We start from the raw sequence: 26,097 nt of genomic DNA, 5'->3' as shown, positions 1-26,097 counted from the left end.
GGGGTGTGCCTCTCTACACAATCATCACTGATTGGACAGTGTCAGACTCTGTAGGGTGACACGCCCCCAGCTGGTAACACCTGGCTGTACTTCTAACATTTGCAGGAGGAATAACAGAACATGTGATGGAAAAAGATGCTCCAGAATTGTTATTTCACAGGTAATCTAGTCATTTACTACAACAGGTATGTTGACCATCTGACGTCACTGTTCGCAAAGGAGAATATGAAGTAGTCTGAAGAGCTCAGTGGAGGAATCTCGTCGCAAAACTGGTGCAAAGGAACAGTGTCGGTGTGATTTATGGCAACCACCAAGATTTCTTTACCCCAGTTTTAATTTTACCCACTGCTTTAAGCCCTGTTAAACGGGTATTCCCATCTCGTACATTACCGTATACTAGCTGCAGATCCCACCAATGGGATTTTCAATCTCGAGATAGGGGTGGGTTTTGTCCTCGTTGTGCATCGCTTACAAATTCCCCTACAAATATATGAAAATTCTGTCCGCCTTTCCACTGACGTTGGAGTCATAGAGCCCCGCTCTAGTTGTGCACCATAAATGTACCAGACGAGGAACACCCCTAAAAGATGTGCTTCATAATCCGGTTATTTGCATCCTTCGCACGCACTGTGGTTTTGGATAAGTTTCTAAATTCTTGTAAAACAAAAAAAATGTTCTCTCTTTTATTGGTGTCTTCCTTTGTGACATGCGTTTTTCAAGCCAAATATAGAAACTCATAGGGTAAAAAAAAAACCACCCAAACCGCGCCATGTCTGTAGACACTTCAAGTAAAAGTATCGAGAGAGGGGAAAAAAAAAGGTAAAAACTATAAAACTCTGTATAACTAATGAATTTAACAGATATAGTAAAATATAAAGCACTACAAACAGAATTTTGTCTTTTTCCCCATAGGCTTCTCTATAGTATAGAGCTCGGAATGTTGAGATGTGTATAACCCCGCCCACTCCACTGATTGGCTGCTTTCTCTGAAAACTGTGGTGGGGGGCGTGGTTGGACCAGGAAGCACGAGACACCTAGTCCTGCAGTGATAAAATCAGGGGTTTTTTTTTAAGAAAAAGATTATCGAGACAATAGCCTAGCAAGTGACACATTGCTGGAATCAGGGTCTCTGCCCCTACATCATGCTGCTCTCAGATTACAGAGCAAAAATCTGCTGACAGAGTCCCTTTAAAAAAAAAAATGTTGGGCTAAAAATCATTTTTGCGATTGGGTTTCTTTATAAATTTTGCACCATTTGCCTGCTATAGCCTGTGCTATTTTGTCTGTTATTGGCCACAGAATGAGTTTACTGAGATTTCATCAGTGAGCTCCTTCTGACTGAGGAGTTTAAGTTTTAACCTTGTTCCTTATGAGCTCCTCATTTTTCAACTCATGTTGTACATAATAATAAAATCAGCAGAATGCTCACAAGTAGGACAAGTTTTAAGTTCTCCCTTGAGAAGGATCTTCGCTGATAGATTCTCTGTTGACTCATCTGCCTTCTTCTGAGCCGATTATGGACGACATGAAACGTGAGCTGAACTTTGGGATCAAAAATCAGTTGAGAGGAGGTTGGAAGAAAAAAAAGAAAAAGATATGAATTACAAACTCTCCTGTCAGAAGGAGCTCTCTGACGGATTCTCCGTTAACTCATTCCGCAGCTAGCAATATAGTGCAACAAAGGTTATATAGAAGGCAACATTTTTAATGACAACCAATGGCAAAAATAGATGCATTTATAAAGGAAATGCCCCCAAAAGGTGTCCATACCATGGAAAATGTGTGCAACTTCCAACATTTAGATGAAGTTTTTGGATGTGTTTTTTTTCCTGCGGTATCTGAATAATTTTTTTTTTTACGTATTTAAAAAAAAAAAAAAAAAACCCCGCTGTAAATGCACAGCTAAGAGTATGCCGAGGCATTTAAAAACCACTAATTTTTCAGCAGAAACAGCTTCAGGAAACTCCACTTTTTTGGGGAAGTTTTTCGATTCCGAAAGCATTTTTTTGAGGACGTTTTAGGGTCTGTGCACACTGAATCTTTTTTGCTGAGTTTTTGGAGCAGTTCCAAAGTTTTAAAAACGTTTGACTTTTTTGAGCAGCAGTTGGAGAGTTTCTGCCCCCCCCTCTCCCCCCAAAAAAGACGCAGATTTACTACTTGATCACATAGCCTTGACGTGTTCTTTGCAGCGTTTTGATAGGACATTGCCTAAGTTTGGAAAGTTTTGCTTCAGGATTCTAAAAAAAAAAAAAAAAAAAAAAAAGGTGGCAGAAACGTTAATTTTTCTAATATCTGATTCACGGAACCTTTTCAGGATAATAATAATTTTAAAAAAAGCTCCAAAAACTCAGCAATGTGGAAATGAATTGGATAAGTTTTTTGAAGCAGAATCCGCCTCCAAAACAAAAAAAGATTACATAAATGTAAAAATGCCGCCGCCGTGCACTATGTGGGACGCAGTTGTGACCGATCCATCCAGGACCAGTGAGGCAACTATTGGCTATCGTAAGCACTGGTGGTCTCCCAATACTTCGGTGTGACCGCTGATCGGTGGGCTGCATTCTCTCTGGTTGCATCCAGGTGGCGCCGCAGACCCAACGAGAGAGACGAGAGCTGGTTCTGCTGCCAATCATTCAACCCCACAGTCAAAATAAGAGCAGAGAGGGCTGCGTCCCTCAGTATACAGGAGCGTTTATTACAAAATGTCCTTGCAAAACCTGTCCACCCTTTTAAGTGCAGTCTCTGCAGAGCTTCACTCCAACAACGCAATGCTCTGCCACTCCTCCGTTCATCCACGCTGAGGGGAAGGGGCAGGGGAATCTGTGGGGTAGGTGATTTTACTTGTCACTCCAAATGACGCATACATACATATAATATATATATATATTTATATATTTGTAATTTATCAATAGGGGGGGCTCAAGTCCAGGTGAACAGGCGTGACTATCATTCGCTCATCATATCAGCGCCCCGACCACCTCCACTCTGTGGAAAGAGGGGGCAGGAGGCAGAGATCCACTCGCCATATTTATATCCCCCTGTCCGTAGAAAGAATTCAAAACATTACCAAAAAAATGTGCAGGGGGGAGAGGATTTTTTTTTTGTACAAGGGGAAGGAAGATGGTGGGGAGAAGGATGGCTGGAGCTGTGGGGAGAGGTCAGCTCATCATTTCATTACTGTTGGGGCCGCAGGTTGAGTTTTTCATGGAGTCGTTGACTTCTCGTCGGAAGGCGGAGAGGTTCTGCGTAAACCTGCGAAAGGGAGAAAAGTCAGGGCTCACTCCTATGTATCTACAACATTAAAACATGGCTGCTGGGCTCCACACCTGTCCGTGGGTTGTGTCTGGTATGCAGGAGAATAGAGCTGAGCTGCAATACCACAAACGACCTAAGGTCCCATGTCTTCAGTATAAAGCACTTTATCCACAAATATGGTTAAAACTGTAGCTTCCTGTTGCCGCCACTAGGGGGCAATCTGTAAGTAGATATATTCTGGAATACTCAGTGCGCCCCTAGTGGCAAGTTAGAGATATATACGGTACATCTCCATCTATTCTCTTACCTGATTTTTTTTTTTTTTTTCCCCCATTCCTTATTGGGGGAAAAAATATTTCCATGGTGGAGACCACGTTGGCCAATGATGCCACTTACCTGTCTCTGTTTTTTGTGAGGAGGTTTCCCTCAATTCCTTCCATTAAGTTCTCAAAACAAAGATGCATGGCTTGCTGCTTCTCCGGGGGCTGACTACTTACAATGCTTCTCCGAAGGTCCGAGAAATACTAGCAGCAAAAACAAAAACATTAAAAATGGCAGAAAATGGACCCAAATAAAAAATATATATAATTATGGTGCGGACTTATTACCTTCTCGTTGAGGAGGATCAGCCCTAACAATGGCCGGCTCATTGACCACTGATTTCGACAGTCTTCAAAGATAATGATATTGAGAACCGTGGAAAGCATCTGGGGGTGTAAGAGAGAGGAACACATACGATAAGGGGGTCCTCGTACAGCTAAAAGCAGGTTTCACAACACATCATTAAATAGGGCAGCACGGTGGCGCAGTGGTTAGCACAGCAGCCTTGCAGCACTGGAGTCCTGGGTTCAAACCCCACCAAGGACAACAACTGCAAAGAGTTTGTATGTTCTCTCCGTGTTTGCGTGGGTTTCCTCCGGGTTCTCCGGTTTCCTCCCACATTCCAAAGACATACTGATGGGGCTCACAATCTAAATTCCCTATCAGGGACAGCGATGATAATGTGTGCAACCTGTAAAGCGCTGCGGAATATGTTAGCGCTATATAAAAATAAAGATTATTATTATTAAATAGATCTCAGACCTGATGGGTCGGGTGTACTTACTTTACAAATCCATGGCATGTGTAATCCTTCGTAAGTCTCCCCTCTTGATGTTAAGAGCAAGAGCTTGACTCATTTTAATAATCAGGATTGTATAGCTATTTGGATCTGAATTTTGAAAGTAAATACACCAGCCACATCAGGTCTGAGAGATTTATGCAATAATGAACGTCTGCATATTGTGAAATCGGGCGACACATCTGCTTTGACCCAGGTAGGAAATCTAATAATGCTTCCCGATTTACCACTATATATAAATGGAAACCTAATTTAACCCCTTAGTGGCCAGAAGGTTTCGCGACTGAGGGGTCACCTGTTGGATCATTTCCGGGTGCTGCTGCATTATGTGTAGGAAGCGTTCACTTTCCTGCGGCGGCGGCGCTCCCCTTTTCTTCCCGCTGCGAGATAGCTGTTTAAAGAGGTATGTGACGATGTGGTCCAGGCAGGAGCAGCACCCCGTACACACCATGGTGTCTGTGGGCATAAGACACGTGATGAATCAGGACATCACACAAGGTGGAGGAGCTACGGGGAAAGGTGACCAGGCCCCCCGCTTACCCAGAGCAGTCAGCCCCTCGGAGATGGAGGAGAGGATGTACATGATGACGTGCGGCTCCAGGCTGGCGATGAACGACATGTGATCCTGAGTCAGCACCTCCAGAAGCGAGTAATAGGACTGGCTGAGCTTGGGATAATCCTGCAAAACAGGAAGCCTCCGCGTCACAACTCCACAGCTGTGGACAATTCACATAGTGTGAAAAAAAAACTATAAAAAAATGTTATCTGTCAGTAAGATCAACCATCCTAAGCCGTCTATATGGGCACGCAGGTCATAGGAAGCTGAATAAAATGACACCTTCATATCTGCAATCCGATCTTTTATTCTCGAGAAATCCACGTTTTTCCTAATATGTAAATGAGCTGTTAATATCTATGAGCCGGGCATAGATCTCCCCGAGAATCTGCCTCCAGGGGGTTTATTTTTAATAAAAAGGGGTCATTACGAGTGTGAGATATATATATATATATATATATATATATATATATATATATATATATATATATATATATATATATATATATATATATATATATATATATATATATATATATATATATATAAAATTACTGACAGTCTGCTCTCCTAAGCTCATTGCAGAGCCGTGTGTGATTATAACTAACACAGTACAGCAGAGCAGAACTTTGTCTCATTACAAACACATCTACAGTTGTAGCACTCACAGTGCAGTCTGCTCTCCTCTCACTTTTCTGCCTGCTCAGATGCAGAGGTGTCTGATTACAACTACTGCTTCTTCAGCATCCCATTTCAGACAGGCAGTGTGGGAAGGAAGGGAAGAACAACTGAGCTGACAGCACTTTGAGAGAAGAACTACAACTGCAGATGTGTTTGTAATGAGACAAATTTCTACTGTGCTATGCTAGTTATAATCACACACAGCTCCGCAATGAGATCAGACTGTCAGTCATTTCAGATCTCACACTGGTAATGCCTCTTTTTCTTTATAAAAAGCCCTGGAGGTAGATTCTCAGGGAGATCTATGTCCCACCCATAGATCTTAACAGCTCATTACATATTAAGGAAAAAAAAAACAGAAAACAGATTTCTCTGGAATAAGATATCAGGTCGCATATATCAACGTATCAATTTATTCAACATTCTATGGCCTGCATGCCCATATAGACGCTTAGGGGGGTTAGTCCTACCGACAGATTCCCTTTAAAAAATAGACACCTTCGGGGACATGTTTCTGTACTTAAATGCATGGATTTGAGATAAAAATCCTTTTAAAAATTGGGTTTAATTAAATATGTTGTTGTTTTTGGCTCTTTGTATCGCTGCACATTGTTGACTGTAGTATGAGTTAACTGATAATCCGTCAGTCAGCTCGTTCTGTCAACAGTATTTCTAACTTTTTCATCTGTTTTTTTTTGTTTCATCTTTGATGTGGTCTGTGGTCATAAATCAGCACAGAGGAGCTCACTGTTGTATACTCCGTTAACTCATCCTGCAGACAATAACGTGCAGGAAAACAGAGCACTTGAAAAAAAATACAGAGTGCAAACATTTTCAATACAATCAACTTAAAAAATTATGTGTTTGCACAAAATATATGCATTTAGAGAAAATCTGTCTGCTCATTCCACCCCACTGCAAACCATATACATGTGGATGTAGGATATAAGGACTAAAGTGAATCGAAAAACTCTGATCTGGTGCAGAGAGATGCACTCTAGAGGTGATATGCAAATGAGTCGGTAAGTGCTCTAGGCGGGACTGAGCACTTTATCTGCCTCGGCTCCATTCTCCGCTAGGTGATGGTCAGCGCTGCAACCGATCATTACATTTTGCAAAGGTTAATTACCAGAAGATCACTGTGTGGCACAGACAGCAGTAACTTGACAAAGGTCTGAAGAGCGTTATCCAGAGCTTCATCACCGTAAAGGCGGAACACCCCAAAATTGACGTAGCTGCCGCTGAGAGCAGCTTTTAGCACCGAGAAACATATGGAGATTCCCTTCAGCTTCAGAACATACAGCTGCTCCTTGGGGAGCTCGCCCAGCGTCAGGATCCGGTTACCTGGTGGTGAAAACAAAGACACGTGTTCATGATCTCCTGCAGAGAAAGAAAACACGACCGGGTCTAACAGGTAAAAGATACGAGAGAAATCACCGTAAGTTGTGATCATTTTGCTGGTCTCCCGAAACAGAAGAATGCCATTTGGAGAAGAGACGTCAAACTGTAACCTCTGTGACCTGCAGAAGACAAAGCCGAAGGTAAGAGCAGGATGGAAATGTCCAGAAGGACAATACATTTTGTAGTTGGATTAATTACTCCATCTTGTTGCCTTCTTGGAGAAGAAATATTCTAAAGTGAGCTAAAGAAAGATGCTAAAGTGAGCAGAAGAAAGACGCTAAAGTGAGCAGAAGAAAGACGCTAAAGTGAGCAGAAGAAAGATTCTAAAGTGAGCAGAAGAAAGACGCTAAAGTGACAGAAGACGCTAAAGTGACAGAAGACGCTAAAGTGAGCAGAAGAAAGATGCTAAAGTGAGCAGAAGAAAGATGCTAAAGTGAGCAGAAGAAAGATGCTAAAGTGAGCAGAAGAAAGATGCTAAAGTGAGCAGAAGAAAGATGCTAAAGTGAGCAGAAGAAAGATGCTAAAGTGAGCAGAAGAAAGACGCTAAAGTGAGTAGAAGATGCTAAAGAAAGAAACTAAAGTGAGCTATAGAAAGATGCTAAAGTGAGCAGAAGAAAGATGCTAAAGAAACTAAAGTGAGCTAAAGACAGGTGCTAAAGTGAGCAGAAGAAAGATGCTAAAGTGAGCAGAAGAAAGATGCTAAAGAAAGAAACTAAAGTGAGCTATAGACAGGTGCTAAAGTGAGCAGAAGAAAGATGCTAAAGTGAGCAGAAGAAAGATGCTAAAGTGAGCAGAAGAAAGATGCTAAAGTGAGATCACCAAGTGCACAGAGCTGTGCTCCACAGATCATAGGTCTCCCAACTATGAGAGCAGGCTGCAGCTTTTATGAAGAGACTATGCTCTCTATGGGGACTCTGCTCCCCCTGCACTCCTAGTTGGGAGAATTAACATGTTACACTCTCCAATGTGCTGCAATGAAGGGTCCCATGATAAGAAGCCTCACTTCGCCTTCCAAGTTTCCCCAAATTACAGTACAGAGGGGCCAAGCCAGCAATCAAGTTCCCTTTAAAGTCATTACATGGGGGCCTAAAGGTGTTGTGCGTCGCCGCTCATGTCGGCATCTGGTGGTGACTGGTGCAGACGTCTGCAAATACCTGCAAGGACACATGTGCAATCCCTTCTGAAGGTGCAACCTTCATGAGGGGTATGTGCAGACATGACGCTATCAGCGACAGTCAGCTCCCTAAGTAGAAGAAAGTATTTAGAGACTATTCTTGCCAAAACTCCTTGCTCAATCCTAGGTGGGACTTCAGCATCCAACAACCAGCGCAGATCAGTGGTTTGAAGGGGCCATGGTGTCCCAGCCAGCACCACATCTTTGTGTTTACTGGGTAAAGCTTCCTGCCTTTAGTCGTGGCTGATACTGCACCCGAGTCCTAGTCACTAGAATCGGTAGACAGTGTAGCGAGCTGTAATACCAGTAGCTGATCAAAGGGGTGTCTATATTCGGACCCCCACTGATCTAATACAGCTAGGTCCTCAATTGTAAAGTCCTGGATGACCTCTATGAAAATATTACTAGTCCCCTCGTAGTTTCTCATCCCGGTTAGTAGCGGGGTTATACTATATATCTACTGGATCAGTGGTCCCTAACTTTCTGTGGGTTGAAAAAAACTCTAAGTTTGACACGTGGTGTAAACTACATTTAAAGGGGTCGTCCTCTCCGTGAACAATGTGGCTAAAGAGCCAGGGAGAACTGCACTACAAAGACTGTTTCCTTCCTACCTAGCAAGTGACTACTAGGCTGGACCTCTGCAGAGGTAATCAGCATGAAAGGTATAATAGCGCAATAAAGAAAAAACATGATGGTGGATAAAAAGAAGAAAAGGAAAATATATATCATTGATAGGTAAGGAAAAAAACAATATAAATATAAGATAAAGAACCAACCTGTTGTGCACTAGTTCTGCCATGAGCTTGAGGATGGGCGTAGTGCAGGCCGGGTCATGGAACCAGAGTTCTAGCGCTCTCTGCAGGATGGGCATGTATGCGGGGTATCTGAGGAGGGCTAAGGAATAACCCAGCCATCGCTGCCCACAACAATAACGTCACCTAGAGTCTTCAGGACTAAAAACTGGACTGTGACTCATTTTAAATTGTCATAATGGTGCTCTAGTCGATGATTTAAAGGGAACCTATCAACAAGATGAAACTGCCCTCACTGTATGACAAAATGTTCCTGTGCTGAGATAATCTTATAAATCTGCTGTGTACTGTGTAATGGCTGTGTCTGACCACGTAGAGGTGCTCCAGGTTATGGTCAGGATATACCATAGCTCCTGGCTGAAGAGCAGGGGCGGATTATAATCAGGTCAATCTGGGCGGTAGCCCAGGGCCCAGTGGTGTGGGAGGACCCTGGGCTACCGCTCAGATTGCCCGCCGCCATCAGGGCATTACTGCCCTGACAGGCGTATGGGCCAGGTGGGCAGAGAGGGGGCCCGCATCGGGCCCCGTCTCATCTGCTCACCGGGCCCCTACCGGCGCTGCGGCAGTTTCACCTATTGACGTGCTGGCCCGCACGTCAATAGTTAACAACAGCCGCCAGCCAATTGAAGGCTGGCAGCTGAAGTTGGCCGCAGGCGCAGCGCACACGTCGCAGGCGTCTGACGTCATTGTCAATTGCCTGCGAGTGCGCGCTGCTGGAGGGAGCTGCGCTGCTGGAGGGAGCTGCGCTGCTGGAGGGAGCTTCGCCGCTGGAGCGCAGGTCAGGTGAGAAGAACTATTTTTTTGGGGTTTTTTTGCGAACGGTAATCCGGGCCAGAATGCTGGACACTGTCTGGGGGCAATATGCTGGACACACTGGGGGCAATGCTGGACACACTGGGGCAGATTGCTGGACACACTTGGGGCAATATGCTGGAGTCAGACACTGGGGCACATTGGTGGACACACTGGGGCAATATGCTGGACACACTGGGGCAGAATGCTGGACCCACTGGGGGCAGGATGCTGGACCCACTGGGGGCAGGATGCTGGACCCACTGGGGGCAGGATGCTGGACCCACTGGGGGCAGGATGCTGGACCCACTGGGGGCAGGATGCTGGACCCACTGGGGGCCGGATGCTGGACCCACTGGGGGCCGGATGCTGGACCCACTGGGGGCCGGATGCTGGACCCACTGGGGGCCGGATGCTGGACCCACTGGGGGCCGGATGCTGGACCCACTGGGGGCCGGATGCTGGACCCACTGGGGGCCGGATGCTGGACCCACTGGGGGCCGGATGCTGGACCCACTGGGGCCGGATGCTGGACACACTGGGGGCAGAGATGCTGGACACACTGGGGGCAGAGATGCTGGACACACTGGGGGCAGAGATGCTGGACACACTGGGGGCAGAGATGCTGGACACACTGGGAGCAGAGATGCTGGACACACTGGGGGCAGAGATGCTGGACACACTGGGGGCAGAGATGCTGGACACACTGGGGGCAGAGATGCTGGACACACTGGGGGCAGAGATGCTGGACACATTGGGGGCAGAGATGCTGGACACATTGGGGGCAGAGATGCTGGACACATTGGGGGCAGAGATGCTGGACACATTGGGGGCAGAGATGCTGGACACATTGGGGGCAGAGATGCTGGACACATTGGGGGCAGAGATGCTGGACACATTGGGGGCAGAGATGCTGGACACATTGGGGGCAGAGATGCTGGACACATTGGGGGCAGAGATGCTGGACACATTGGGGGCAGAGATGCTGGACACATTGGGGGCAGAGATGCTGGACACATTGGGGGCAGAGATGCTGGACACATTGGGGGCAGAGATGCTGGACACATTGGGGGCAGAGATGCTGGACACACTGGGGGCAGGACTGGAGACATGGGCAGAATGTAGATACGGGGCATGATTGGAGACACGGGGCAGAATGAAAGACATGGGGCAGGATTGGAGACAGATCGTGCAGGATCATGGGGCAGGATGGATACGATGGAGACTGATGGGGCAGGATGGGGAGATCATATGGGGCAGGATGGATACTCATGAGGGCAGGATGGGAGAACATATGGCTGGAGCCAGGAATGAGATACACGGGGCCAGGATGGGGGATATTATTATTACCATAGGGGCTAATTAAGGGATATTATTACTGCAGTGATGTATTTATTTTATTTTTTGAGGACACTGTTTTAAATGGGGGGCGGTCCTGTTACTGTGTAGAGTGACACTATGTCGCCTCTTTTTCTTCATGTGGTGTAATGTAGAAGTTGGGAAAAACTAAGTAATGTGTTCTGCAAGCGGAGCTCGAGATAACTGTGTTATTTCCTGCAGAAACGAGTCCTGGCTGGAAGAAATGATGGTGGTCTGTGCTGGATGAAAGATGAAGGACTTCACCTAGAGACGTCACTGGTGAGTCAGTGTTACCTATACACTGACACTATACACTGTATACTATATACTGAACTGAAGGGTAAATTGACTAGATCAATGGACGTTTGACAGGTTATAGTTTCACACAGCAACTATTTTTCTGGAATAATCTGGTTCAGGTATATGATGACCCCGTGGCATGACCCCGTCACATGACCAGGGGGCCCACAGAGTCTGAACAGCCCGGGGCCCTGGCTACCCTTAATCCACACCTGCTGAAGAGGGAAGCATAAAGGTACCGTCACACATAACGATTTCGTTATCGTTGCTTTTTGTGACGTACCAACAATATCGTTAACGAAATCGTTATGCGTGACAGCGACCAACGATCAGGCCCCTGCTGGGAGATCGTTGGTCGCTGCGAATGATCAGGACCTTTTTTTGGTCGCTGATCTCCCGCTGTCATCGCTGCATCGGCGTGTGTGACGCCGATCCAGCGATGTCTTCACTGGTAACCAGGGTAAATATCGGGTTACTAAGCACAGGGCCGCGCTTAGTAACCCGATGTTTACCCTGGTTACCAATGTAAATGTAAAAAAAAAAAAAAAAACACTACATACTTACATTCCGGTGTCTGTCACGTCCCCCGGCGTCCGCTTCCCGCACTGACTGTGAGCGCCGGCCGTAAAGTAAAAGCAGAGCACAGCGGTGATGTCACCGCTGTGCTGTGCTTTACAGCCGGCACTGACAGTCAGTGCGGGAAGCTGACGGCGGGGGACGTGACAGACACCGGAATGTAAGTTTGTAGTGTTCTTTTTTTTTTACATTTACAATGGTAACCAGGGTAAACATCGGGTTACTAAGCACGGCCCTGCGCTTAGTAACCCGATGTTTACCCTGGTTACCCGGGGACTTCGGCATCGTTGGTCGCTGGAGAGCTGTCTGTGTGACAGCTCTCCAGCGACCACACAACGACTTACCAACGATCACGGCCAGGTCGTATCGCTGGTCGTGATCGTTGGTAAATCGTTAAGTGTAACGGTACCTTAAGTCACTTATGATAAGTGAGTATACAGATGAAACAACAGAGGCATACAACTCCTGCTTTCTGAGAAAACACATTTCCCTGTCTTATCACAGGAGTGAGTGTTTCCGCTGCTTCACCAATCTTGAGAGCTCATCATACATCAAGTCAGTGACGCAAGACCTCCAGAAGCCGCTGACCTTATAGGTTACTGATCTGGTTTTTAATGAGCTTAGACAGTTGGAGTCACATCAAAAAACACTCACTCCTGTGATAAAGCATGCAAGAAAATAGCAGCTGTGAACGCCTGCTGTGGCACTTTCCGACCATAAACTGGAGCAGCTCTGCATGGTCAGATATAGCAACTGCACAGTATATAGGGGCACATTTATAATATTATACTTTAACACATTCAATTGTGCAACTTATTATTATTACAAGATCTATTGATTAAAATGTATTTTGTTAGTGGGACAATCCCTTTTAGGCTTTTTTGAAAATTTTCTGGGATTTTGAAGTTGAAAATATTTCTGTGATGTAAACATGCACAACATTTTTAATTATTTAAGCTTTCAGGAAATAAAAAAAAAAGTGTTTAAGGCTTAGATAAAAGGGACGGATCCAACGGTATCCTGACAGAGTCACTATAATTTGCACCAGAGAGTGGCATAAATTATGGCAAAAATCTACTGTACAGGGGCAGTCCAAAAAATGTACCAAAATCATTAAGATGCCCGCAAACTCTTAATAAATGTGTCACTATATCAGAGGATTTTCATCCATTACTTGATTTAGAAACACCATTTTTGATGCGTTGAGCTTTACGATTTCTCCAAACGCCACAGCGCCTTGAACCGGATTGTACGATCTGAATTTATCCGCTCAAGTCCAGAAACATTTTAGGATACATCCAGTCAAATAGCATCATGAAGCTGCTCTTAGCATTGAACGCAAAGGCGATTCCTCTGAGATCTCTCACCAATCCAACCAGACTCCTCTAAAAACACAAAAATCAAAGTTAAATCTTAATCTCCATCCTTAAAGGATTATGCATAAAGTATGGAAGTTATCATTTATCCGTAGGGTGATCAGGAAGCTAGAATTGGTACAACCCTCTAAACGAGAGGCACAGGATTAGATAGACATGGATGCCTTTTTTTTTTAAGTCTGGTACTGCGGCAACGTCTTACCTTGGCTTCTTGTTCGTTGAAGCTATTGGTGTTGAACATTTGGGCCATTGACTCGAAGGCAGCGGTGAGAGGCATCATGAACTGAGAGAACTGCTCCTCATCCTCTCCTATGAGCGAAAGAAAAAACACCAAATATTACATCTGACCACCACTAGATTTTACTTTTGTGCTTAACCCCTTCACCCCCGAGGGTGGTTTGCACGTTAATGACCGGGCCAATTTTTACAATTCTTACCACTGTCCCTTTATGAGGTTATAACTCTGGAACGCTTCAACAGATCTTGAATTCTGACATTGTTTTCTCGTGACATATTGTACTTCATGATAGTGGTAAAATTTATTTGATATTACCTGCGTTTATTTGCAAAAAAAATGGAAATTTGGCGAAAATTTTGAAAATTTTGCAATTTTCCAACTTTGAATTTTTATGCCCTTAAATCACAGAGATATGTCACACAAAATACTTAATAAGTAACATTTCCCACATGTCTACTTTACATCAGCACAATTTTGGAACCAAAATTTTTTTTTGTTAGGGAGTTATAAGGGTTAAAAGTTGACCAGCAATTTCTCATTTTTACAACACCATTTTTTTTAGGGACCACATCTCATTTGAAGTCATTTTGAGGGGTCTATATGATAGAAAATACCCAAGTGTGACACCATTCTAAAAACTGCACCCCTCAAGGTGCTCAAAACCATATTCAAGAAGTTTATTAACCCTTCTGGTGCTTCACAGGAATTTTTGGAATGTTTAAATAAAAATGAACATTTAACTTTTTTTCACAAAAAATTTACTTCAGCTCCAATTTGTTTTATTTTACCAAGGGTAACAGGAGAAAATGGACCCCAAAAGTTGTTGTACAATTTGTCCTGAGTACGCTGATACCCCATATGTGGGGGTAAACCACTGTTTGGGCGCATGGGAGAGCTCGGAAGGGAAGTAGCACCGTTTGACTTTTCAATGCAAAATTGACAGGAATTGAGATGGGACGCCATGTTGCGTTTGGAGAGCCCCTGATGTGCCTAAACATTGAAACCCCCCACAAGTGACACCATTTTGGAAAGTAGACCCCCTAAGGAACTTATCTAGAGCTGTGGTGAGCACTTTGACCCACCAAGTGCTTCACATAAGTTTATAATGCAGAACCGTAAAAATAAAAAATCATATTTTTTCACAAAAATTATTTTTCGCCCCCAATTTTTTATTTTCCCAAGGGTAAGAGAAGAAAGTGGACCCCAAAAGTTGTTGTACAATTTGTCCTGAGTACGCTGATACCCCATATGTGGGGATAAACCACTGTTTGGGCGCATGGGAGACCTCGGAAGGGAAGGAGCGCCGTTTGACTTTTCAATGCAAAATTGACAGGAATTGAGATGGGACGTCATGTTGCGTTTGGAGAGCCCCTGATGTGCGTAAACATTGAAACCCCCCACAAGTGACACCATTTTGGAAAGTAGACCCCCTAAGGAACTTATCTAGAGGTGTGGTGAGCACTTTGACCCACCAAGTGCTTCACAGAAGTTTATAATGCAGAACCGTAAAAATAAAAAATCATATTTTTTCACAAAAATTATCTTTTCACCCCCAATTTTATATTTTCCCAAGGGTAAGAGAAGAAATTGGACCCAAAAGTTGTTGTACAATTTGTCCTGAGTACGCAGATACCCCATATGTGGGGGTAAACCACTGTTTGGGCGCATGGGAGAGCTCGGAAGGGAAGTAGCACCGTTTGACTTTTCAATGCAAAATTGACAGGAATTGAGATGGGACGCCATGTTGCGTTTGGAGAGCCACTGATGTGCCTAAACATTGAAACCCCCCACAAGTGACACCATTTTGGAAAGTAGACCCCCTAAGGAACTTATCTAGATGTGTTTTGAGCGCTTTGACCCACCAAGGGCTTCACAGAAGTTAATAATGCAGAGCCGAAAAAATAAAACAAAAATTTTTTCCCACAAAAATTATTTTTTTAGCCCCCAGTTTTGTATTTTCCCGAGGGCAACAGGAGAAATTGGACCCCAAAAGTTGTTGTACAATTTGTCCTGAGTGCGCTGATACCCCATATGTGGGGGGAGCCACCGTTTGGACGCATGGAAGGGCTCGGAAGTGAAGGAGCGCCATTTGGAATGCAGACTTAGATGGAATGGTCTGCAGGCGTCACATTGCGTTTGCAGAGCCCCTAATGTACCTAAACAGTAGAAACCCCCCACAAGTGACACCATGTTGGAAAGTAGACCCCCTAAGGAACTTATCTAGATGTGTGGTGAGTGCTTTGACCCACCAAGGGCTTCACAGAAGTTTATAATGCAGAGCCGTAAAAATAAAACAAAAATTTTTTCCCACAAAAATTATTTTTTAGCCCCCAGTTTTGTATTTTCCCAGGGGTAACAGTAGAAATTGGACCCCAAAGGTTGTTGTCCTATTTGTCCTGAGTACGCTGATACCCCATATGTTGGGGTAAACCCCTGTTTGGGCACACGGGAGAGCTCGGAAGGGAAGGAGCACTGTTTTACTTTTTCAACGCAGAATTGGCTGGAATTGAGATCGGACGCCATGTCGCGTTTGGAGAGCCCCTGATGTGCCGAAACAGTGGAAACCCCCCAATTATAACTGAAACCCTAATCCAAACACACCCCTAACCCTAATCCCAACAGTAACCCTAACCACACCTCTAACCCTGACACACCCCTAACCCTAATCCCAACCCTATTCCCAACCGTAAATGTAATCTAAACCCTAACCCTAACTTTAGCCCCAACCCTAACCCTAACTTTAGCCCCAACCCTAACTGTAGCCTTAACCCTAGCCCCAACCCTAGCCCTAACCCTAACCCTAATGGGAAAATGGAAATAAATACATTTTTTTTATTTTTCCCTAACTAAGGGGGTGATGAAGGGGGGTTTGATTTACTTTTATAGCGAGTTTTTTAGCGGATTTTTATGATTGGCAGCCGTCACACACTGAAAGACGCTTTTTATTGCAAAAAATATTTTTTGCGTTACCACATTTTGAGAGCTATAAATTTTCCATATTTTGGTCCACAGAGTCATGTGAGGTCTTGTTTTTTGCGGGACGAGTTGACGTTTTTATTGGTAACTTTTTGGGCACGTCACATTTTTTGATCGCTTTTTATTCTGATTTTTGTGAGGCAGAATGACCAAAAACCAGCTATTCATGAATTTCTTTTGGGGAGGCGTTTATACTGTTCCGCGTTTGGTAAAATTGATAAAGCAGTTTTATTCTTCGGGTCAGTACAATTACAGCGATACCTCATTTATATCATTTTTTTATGTTTTGGCGCTTTTATACGATAAAAACTATTTTATGGAAAAAATAATTATTTTTGCATCGCTTTATTCTCAGGACTATAACTTTTTTATTTTTTTTGCTGATCATGCTGTATGGCGGCTCGTTATTTGCGGGACAAGATGACGCTTTCAGCGGTACCATGGTTATTTATATCTGTCTTTTTGATCGCGTGTTATTCCACTTTTTGTTCGGCGGTATGATAATAAAGCATTGTTTTTTGCCTCGTTTTTTTTTTTTTTCTTACGGTGTTTACTGAAGGGGTTAACTAGTGGGCCAGTTTTATAGGTCGGGTCGTTACGGACGCGGCGATACTAAATATGTGTACTTTTATTGTTTGTTTTTTTTTATTTAGATAAAGAAATGTATTTATGGGAATAATATTTTATTTTTTTTCATTATTTTGGAATATTTTTTTTTTATTTTTTTTTACACATTTGGAAATTTTTTTTTTTACTTTTTTACTTTGCCCCAGGGGGGGACAATACAGATCGGTGATCTGACAGTTTGCATAGCACTCTGACAGATCACCGATCTGAGAGAAGTGCAGGCTGCTTCACAGTGCCTGCTCTGAGCAGGCTTCTGTGAAGCCACCTCCCTCCCTGCAGGACCCGGATCCGCGGCCATCTTGGATCCGGGTCTGGAGCAGGCAGGGAGGGAGGTAAGACCCTCGCAGCAACGCGATCACATCGCGTTGCTGCGGGGGGCTCAGGGAAGCCCGCAGGGAGCCCCCTCCCTGCGCGATGCTTCCCTGCACCGCCGGCACATCGCGATCATGTTTGATCGCGGTGTGCCGGGGGTTAATGTGCCGGGAGCGGTCCGTGACCGCTCCTGGCACATAGTGCCGGATGTCAGCTGCGATAGGCAGCTGACACCCGGCCGCGATCGGCCGCGCTCCCCCCGTGAGCGCCGCCGATCGCGCTGGACATACTATCCCGTCCGTGGTCATGGGGGCCCACCCCACCTCGACGGGATAGTACGTCCGATGTCAGAAAGGGGTTAATAAGGACCGATCACCTCTCGGAGTAAAGTAAAAGTAAATCTATATATAATTAGGAAACTAAAAAAAAAATCCATTATTGCCATAATAGTTCCGGCCGTTTAAGAGAGGCTGACAGAAGGGCTCTCCACTGTCTCACTATCTTGACAACTGTGTAAAGACTTTCTGCCTCAGTGCTGGGAGATACCACTGTGTGTGGGAAGGGGGGAGACTGTGAGCAACTTGGAAACACAGATCTGTGCATCTGTCATTGTTTAACGTGGATGTATCACTGCATGAAGCAAAGTGAGATGGATTCCTGTGTATTATGGAGCAGCAGGAGGTAGAAAAAAATAAGACAATAGGAAAATTGATGTGTTCACCCTGAATCCTATCCAGATGTGAGCACAAGGCTCCACCTACAGTTCAGATGCTGTGTAGTATTAGCTCCCCCCTCACAGTTGGTATCTCACAGAGTAGACCATCTCACCAGATTCCGCCTTCTCTGTGATGAAGTGAAAGTAAAACCAGTTTCGCTGTAATACCAAGGGAAGTCATCGGATTTACTAATTACATGTATTTGGGAATTTTTTTTTTATAATTTCATGTCACCATTTGTGTTTTTCTAAAAGGCGCTAGGTCCCCTTTAAATACCAGGCAGTACCTAAATCCACCATGAGGAGGCGTCCTAGTGCAGTGTAGAAGGTCGTCCGGCAGCGCATGTCTGACAAGTTCGATTGGCTGTTGATTCCCAAGAAGGAAAAGTGCTCGCTCTGTAACACAATGCACAGCTCGGGGTTATAATGTGCTGAGGACAGGACGGCATCATGTCATCTATGATTATGTGACAGGTCCAGCATACAGTTCACCCCCCCCCCCCACTGAGCCGGCCTCCGGGGGGCATCAGAGAGAGGAATCATTCACAATTTCCTGACTATCGTATTACTCCCCCAGAAAATATTAACCCCCAGACACGTGCCAACTGTACCCCCCCAAGCATGTGCCTACTGTACCCCCTTAGGCATGTACCGACTGTACCCCCCAGGCATGTGCCGACTGTACCCCCCCAGGCATGCGCCGACTGTACCCCCCCCAGGCATGTGCCGACTGTACCCCCCCAGGCATGTGCCGACTGTACCCCCCCAGGCATGTGCCGACTGTATCCCCCCAGATATGTGCTGACTGTACCCCCCCGCCAGGCATGTGCCGACTGTACCCCCCCAGGAATGTGCCGACGGTACTCCCCCCCCCTCCCAGGCATGTGCCGACTGTATCCCCAGGCATGTGCCAACTGTACCCCAAGGCATTTGCCGACTGTACCTCCCAAGGCATGAGCCAACTGTACCCCCAAGGCATGTGCCAACTGTACCCCCCAAGGCATGTGCCAACTGTACCCCCAAGGCATGTGCCAACTGTACCCCCCAAGGCATGTGCCAACTGTACCAAGGCATGTGCCAACTGTACCAAGACATGTGCCAACTGTACCCCCCAAGGCATGTGCCAACTGTACCCCCCAAGGCATGTGCTGACTACCCCCAGGACACTATTTACATGACCCAAAGCAATGATAGCCGGCCGCCATCATGGCGCATTTTCCAGCTGTAAGGACTCCCGTTACCATCAGTGTGCGATCAGTCATCGCGTCTAAACGCCGCATAAACCGTTTGACGCCAAGAATACCATCATTTGTTAACTCTTTTGACACCAGTGATACCTGCAGACCCTATGGACGTGCCCCTCGTACTCACCGTATGGTTATTTAGCATGAATTGCACAGCACTGAGCTTCACCAGCTTCCTGACACTGCTGTATGTGCGAGGGGTTAAGGGGACAAACAGCACCGAGAGGGTGACATGCTCCCCTCCTCCTCTATGGCCTATACGTCTATAGCCTGATCAATAATGTACGGATAATCCTGCCAACATGAGCTAGATACAGAGGTCAGACCCGTCTGTGGTCACAGGTCGCTGCCCCCCAGGTGATCCCACATGAGTACACGTCACTTATCCCCTCCTACACCCATATCACATAGTAAAGGATATCCTATAGACAGGTCGTTCAGCAGCTGCAGGGTCTTCGACGTGATGGGCTCGCAGCGACCCCAGTACTTGAGATTGGTGATACTGCGGGGAGACACAGGGGTTACCGCTCTTCTTATACAGGTGAAAAACTAGATCCTGATTAGCTAGAAATGAACTTACATTTTACCAATAAAAATGCTCAGCACCATGGTCTCATCATTCAGACCCAGAACGTCTGAAAGACGCCGATAAAGCTGTGAGAGAAAATGACGCCATATTAGAGAATGAAGGAGATTAATCTGTAATCTACTGGTAATGCGGACAGTCGCCATATGATTTTTATTAATGCGGCACCATCATTGCCGATATATACACTCATTCGTTTTTCTTTTCCCTGCTGTCAATCACATCGGGATGGCGGGAGCTGCACCCCATCAACGATAGGATGGCAGGGCGCCTTTTTCTCCATATATAAGGATTAGTGATGTGCTCGGATAAGGTGTTATCTGAGCATGCTTGGGTGCAAACCGAGTGACTTCGGTTGCTCGAAAATTGTGTTCGAGTCCCTGCGGCTGCATGTCTATTCGACAGCAGCAGCTATCGCCTGTTTGTTAGGTAATCCCCACATGTATTGTGACTGTGTAACAGCCCTGAGATTTGCTGACGCGGGGACTCGAACATATTTTTTGAGCACGCTGAAGACACTTGGCTAGCACCCGAGCATGCTCAGATAACACCTTATCCCAGCACGCTCGCTCATCACTAATAAGGATCGCACGCTCCGTGAAGCTCTCGTCGCTTACCTTGGATGACTTTTGAACTTGATCCCCAATGTATATTTTCCTGAATTGCTCAAAGAAGCTCAGCATTGACAGCTCCAGCTTCTCGTTGCCGGCCTGGGCGAGACGCGAATCCGTGAGGTTCATCAGTTGCAGCACACTATGGAGGAGGAATAGATTAGTCCTGACCATGTTAGGCCTCTGGTGTCTAATAATTAACATTACTATTTCGATATTGATTGCCAAGCTTAATAAAAAGATTAGTTAAAGGCGACCTGTCAGCAGCCAGAGTAGTGCGAGACACGGGAGTGTGCAACAAATACCTATTTCATGGTGAAATTCATCATTTATTAACCCATGGCTCCTCTTCTCATTTTCATGGCTGTTTGATTGACAGTGGAGACATCACCTCTGCTCTTGGCCAAAATCTTATGCAAGATCCAATCTTCTTTTGCGCAGGACGCTACTACGTGTTGGCCAAGAGAAGAGCGGTGCATGTGTGAGATTTTGGACAGGTGCGAAGGTGAAATATAACGCCAAGTCTCCGCTGTCAATCAAGCAGGGTGGGGAGTCAAAAAAAAAAAAAAAAACCCCTACAAATTTAGCTGCAATGAAGCAACAGTTCGTAATGAAATACTATTGAAATAACACGTACCGACACACTAACTCTCCATCCATGGCGTCCTGTTCATCAGTACTGGCAAAAGATACTCTGCCTCCAATCACTGAGCCAATAATGTAAACCAACCAAGTGAGCCGACCTGCGAAAATAAACAGCAACAGCGTAAAGTGTGAAAAGATAGGAATGGCAGAAGGAGCCAAAAGCTGAGAAATATTCAGATATCACGGACCTGTCGGGTCTGAAAATATGGGAGACTGCCTTTTCTCTGGCCAATTAAAAGTGGTCAGGAGTGGTGGACTCCTCTCTGGTAGGACATACAGACAGGTTTTGTAAAGGCCTGTAAGACTTGTACCTCCCGTTACATATAAAATCATTAGAGTGCACATAATAAGAATTTTTTTTTAAGTACATGGCATAACAGATTGTGCAACAGTGAGGAGCAGCTGCAGTCCACGCTGCTGGTATCTGTCCTGCTAATGATAGAGGAGCTGGAACTGCAGAACCTCATTACTGGGAGATAAAGCTCTGCCTCCCGGTGCACAGATAGGAGCATTGTACAGCAAGGACTGCGGCCACTCCGAGCCACTGTGCACTGTAATATTTTTGCTGTAATATAGGGGATGCACTTTATTGCTGGAGAGGGCAGCGAGCCGCTTACCTTCCTGCACGGTCAGCTCCATGCTGGGGGCAGATCCGCTCTGCAGAAGCTCCTGATAGGTCTGAGCTGACTGGTCAAACAGCTGCACCAAGAGAGCGCACGTCTTGTCGTACTCGCACCTCCCGATGGTGGAGAGCTGATCTAGCTGCTGCTGTACCAGACCTGCATCATCGAGAGGGTCTTCCAGGCCGTCCCTGCAGAAAAGCAATTCATTAAATGCTAGAGACGTGGCTTAAATATTGCAAAGTGTAAATTGTAAAAACATTTACTGAAGCAATGCTGAGACGTCATACTATTGCATTAATGGAGGGGTGTTGAGCTCAAAAATGGGTAAAATTGTAAAGTGCTTTCAAATATAAGCAACTGTGCAGTTTACCCATTATTAAAAGTCCTCTCTGTGTATAGACCCATCTCGCTATTACAATCTAAGGTACAAAATGCTCGGCAAAATCTTAGCTAATCAGCTGCAATCTTCTATCCCTCAGATTATTCATGGAGACCGTGGATGAGTGCGGTAAGCGAATGTCTCTATCTGGGGATACAGGTCTCCAGGAGCCTCGGAGACATTCACCGCCTGATTAGCTTTCCCCCACTATCATGTACTCAGACTAAGATAACGGGATGGGAGACGTCACCCTTATCGGCTCCGCATCAGCCAGGTGTTATACATCCTCCTACAGATGCCAGCACAGGTAGTCATTCGTTTGATATTTTTATCTGGCGGGGCAGTAGAGCCACCGTCAGATACTGCGGTATGCCGGAACGCAAGGCGGTGCTGCACGGTCAGACCCCAAACTATATTACTAGGGTGCCCAGCTTTCTAATCTGTGTCGTTGGGGAGAGGGGAATTCGTTGAGAGCTCTTCTGAAGATCGTCCGTCCCTACAACCCAAAGATCTCATTACCACTACGTGTGGCAATCCGTCGCAATGCATCGCTAATGCAAGTGTATGGAGAAAAAACACATCCTGCAGGCAATTTTGCAGGATGCGTTTTTTCTCCAAAACGACGCATTGCGACGTGCATCATACAATGGTAGTGTGAAAGCAGCCTTACACCTCCACAGGGTACAACCTGAACTCCCAGATTAGTGCCTCAAATGTCAGGGGACCAGGAACGTGACTCCCCGGAGATTAGGGGACCCTGGGCTGAAGTGATTCCGTTCCAACTTGACTGTATGTGAACCCCCGTCATAGAGGAGCCCAAAGACTCTTTGTTGGCCTTGAACAATATGAGAGGACCGTAGATGGATCGTTCCTGACTGAGGTCCTACTTATGGCCCGAAAATATGTAGCCAGACATTGGATGTCATCAAGAGTGCCAACCAATTGAAATTGGCAGTAAACCTCTCCCTCACTTTTTAAAAGAAAATTATGCATCTACGCCGAGGCTGCCCTGGAGAGTTCCAAAAAAATTTAGGGTAAATGGATTGATTGCCCCCCGACCGCCAGAATCCCTGCAATCTCTGAGTGCAAAATTACTCATCGCAAACACACTGTACCTGAGGATAATGTGCACGGACTCCAAGCGGGACGTGACGTAGGCTTTGGTCACCTCTGGTGTGTAGGTCTCTAGAAGATGTGGCTCCGTTGCCTTCACATAGGGCACAGATGCTGCAAGACGCTGCCATAAGCTCAGTAGATAATGTACTGAGTTGGGGGCAAATTCCCAATGCTGGAAAAAATAAAATAAAGAGTCCTTTATAAACCAGAGTCAAGACGATAAGGGAAAGTTCTAAAAAGACTCAATGGCTGTATTATAGAGAGGACATACGATGGCCATGGGGCCACCACTACCCCTCGGGCACATGGTGTGCGATGTTCATGACAGTCTTGATGAGGAAGTGTGTTGGGAGTCAAGAACATGTGTCTTAATGAAACCGACACGTCTGACAGACTGATGTGCACTTCCGGGCGTCTGGTCACAAATCTTACTCTAGTCACAGACTGGGGTAAGATTTCTGGTGCCAGGAATGCCACAGCTCATCATGGCGTAGACCAACAGTGGCCTCACACCCCGGTCCCTTGAAAACGCGATGCACAAAAATTTCGAGACTTTTCAAAAGTGATTTCCTGCAGAATTCTGGGGTAATGGCTTGGATGGCCGATAGGTTTGTTGGCCTCCGTAATAATTCAAGAAGCTTCTCCTCGGCCTGTAGAGGTACGAGACGGACTGATGCATTTACCTGTAGACTGGTGACGGTGAAGGTTGCGATGAGTCTGATGACCTCGGGGTAGTTCTCTACCTTCACCAACTCCCCGAGCTGGTAATTACTCTTCAGGCGCGCCAGCAAGCGGCAGAACTCATGGTAGTTATTGGGGTCTGACAAGCTCTAGAGGAGGAAACGCAGTAAATGATGCTGTACATACACATGACAATCATAGGGCAAAGCACGGGGGTCTCCCGAGTGGTTTAACGACCATTGTCTATGAAAAAACATAATGGCAGCCGGTATATGCGTATGCGGTGCAGTCATCTACTGGGGTTTGGAACAATGTTCTCTTCATGTGGCTCAGCTGCAGATCAATAAAAGGAGTCGGTCAGCGTAATAGGACTGTGCAAACCAAGCACAGGCACTCGGTGCTCCCTCTGCAGTACCCAGGTTAGTGCACTAATTGTTTTCTATCTCTGCTTTTTCTTCCTTGATCGACAGCTCTGGCCTTACAGGAGGGTGAGAAGGTGCACTGATCTGTTCAGCCATGCCAAGGAAGGAGCACAAAGCACCTGTGCTTGGTTAGAGCAGTCATTTTGTGCTGACAGACCCCTTATAAGGACTCCCCTCGCATAGAGATGGGGCTGAGCGTTTATGAAGTGCTCTGCTCAATCGTAGGAGAGAACCGTGTAAGCTAATGGTCGTCCCTGCTCCCTGGAAGGAAAGAAGAAGCTGCAATCAATGTCTTGTTACAGCCAAGGCAATGATGGAGCCTGGAGAGGCAAGTGGCCTCTACGGATCTACAGACCATGAGTGATTGTAATATTCTGCCCTAGACCACCAGGGATTTCACATTTACCCATATAATGGCCTTGATCATCGGGGATTTCAATACTGACCCTTATTGGGGGATCCCAGCATTTCCCCTACCTGTGCCCTAGAAAACCAAGGATGCTGATAAGAACCTATTCTTTCCCCTACACCATGGTAAAGGCATGGATAGACCCCAAGGGATGCAAACATTAACCCGTAACCCACCACAAATGCTCATTGGTAAGTCTCCTATGCCCCATACCACCAGGGACGATGATAATAGTCATGTTCTTTGCCCTAGACCACAAGGGATCCCATCAATAACCAATTCTCTATTATAGACCATATGGGATGGCCTATTTTCCACCTTCGACCCCAAGGTCTGATTAGCGTAGGGCTAGTCTAAGAATATTAATGACTGTTCCACAATATGTAAGAGCGATTTCACCTTGCTCCATACTTACTTGGGGATTTTCTAAAATTCTCTTCACTCCGTCCACCAGGTGAGAGAGGAACTTGGCTCTTTCTGCATTGTTAAATAGGGAGCGCCGGACAGAGGCGATTTGTACCAGACATGAGAGGACCTGTGGGGCGGAAAGTCTTACCAGTAAGTTACGGATGTGGTAAATACAGAGAATAACCAGCCTGCGGCTTTCTTCTCTCCGCCATGTACTCACCAGTGGGGAGAAGTTGGGAGGGATGGAATGATACAGGTCGAAGAAGAGTTGTAGTGTGGAGGAGTCCAGGAAAGCTGCCGAGACAATGAACACGGCATGAGAACGGCTTGTTACACCCCCGAATTCCCCGTCCGTTCTTACCCCGTCTCCTCTCTCACCTGAACGCCAGCTGGTGGGGATCTGTACTGTACAGAGGTCGTCGGAGGACTCGTCTGTGGAAGTGCCGATGAAGTCAAAATTCAGGCAGCTGTGGGTGAGCTTAAGAAGCTGCATGAGGAGGTCTTGTTGGGACCCATCGGAGAGGAGCAATGACTTTCCAGATGCCTTTAAAATAAGAAGGAATAAAAAAAGCACAAAAATGAATATTAGGCGTTAGATTCCTGATTATATATTAGATGCTAAAGCAACACCGGAGAAATAAAAGGGTCATCTTACAAAGACGAGTCCTGTCGGTGCACGACGGTATCAGAGGGACACAGAGGC

At 45.8% G+C, this 26,097-nt stretch overlaps 1 protein-coding gene across 1 annotated transcript in view; it reads right to left on the bottom strand.

The window, feature by feature from the left end:
• Window positions 1–3,077: 3,077 nt before the first annotated feature.
• XPO7 (exportin 7) overlaps window positions 3,078–26,097 on the bottom strand; it is a 40,249-nt gene continuing 17,229 nt past the window's right edge. The window contains exons 7-28 of the mRNA XM_077262138.1: window positions 25,773–25,938; window positions 25,615–25,688; window positions 25,402–25,521; window positions 24,158–24,304; window positions 23,474–23,646; window positions 21,974–22,167; window positions 21,349–21,454; window positions 20,718–20,853; window positions 20,095–20,168; window positions 19,936–20,016; window positions 19,642–19,705; window positions 18,558–18,666; window positions 13,605–13,711; window positions 13,323–13,411; window positions 8,964–9,071; window positions 7,050–7,132; window positions 6,742–6,956; window positions 4,916–5,054; window positions 4,671–4,831; window positions 3,864–3,962; window positions 3,652–3,779; window positions 3,078–3,252 (exon numbers count right to left, since the gene is read on the bottom strand). Coding sequence (XP_077118253.1) covers window positions 3,159–3,252; window positions 3,652–3,779; window positions 3,864–3,962; window positions 4,671–4,831; window positions 4,916–5,054; window positions 6,742–6,956; window positions 7,050–7,132; window positions 8,964–9,071; window positions 13,323–13,411; window positions 13,605–13,711; window positions 18,558–18,666; window positions 19,642–19,705; window positions 19,936–20,016; window positions 20,095–20,168; window positions 20,718–20,853; window positions 21,349–21,454; window positions 21,974–22,167; window positions 23,474–23,646; window positions 24,158–24,304; window positions 25,402–25,521; window positions 25,615–25,688; window positions 25,773–25,938 — 2,667 coding nt within the window. The 3' untranslated portion in view covers window positions 3,078–3,158. The remainder of the gene's footprint in view (window positions 3,253–3,651; window positions 3,780–3,863; window positions 3,963–4,670; window positions 4,832–4,915; window positions 5,055–6,741; window positions 6,957–7,049; window positions 7,133–8,963; window positions 9,072–13,322; window positions 13,412–13,604; window positions 13,712–18,557; window positions 18,667–19,641; window positions 19,706–19,935; window positions 20,017–20,094; window positions 20,169–20,717; window positions 20,854–21,348; window positions 21,455–21,973; window positions 22,168–23,473; window positions 23,647–24,157; window positions 24,305–25,401; window positions 25,522–25,614; window positions 25,689–25,772; window positions 25,939–26,097) is intronic.

This window comes from Ranitomeya variabilis, chromosome 5 (assembly GCF_051348905.1).
Source record: "Ranitomeya variabilis isolate aRanVar5 chromosome 5, aRanVar5.hap1, whole genome shotgun sequence".
Lineage (NCBI taxonomy): Eukaryota > Metazoa > Chordata > Amphibia > Anura > Dendrobatidae > Ranitomeya > Ranitomeya variabilis.
Note: the sequence above shows the minus strand (reverse complement) of the source record. Positions and strands in the feature narration are given on the sequence as shown.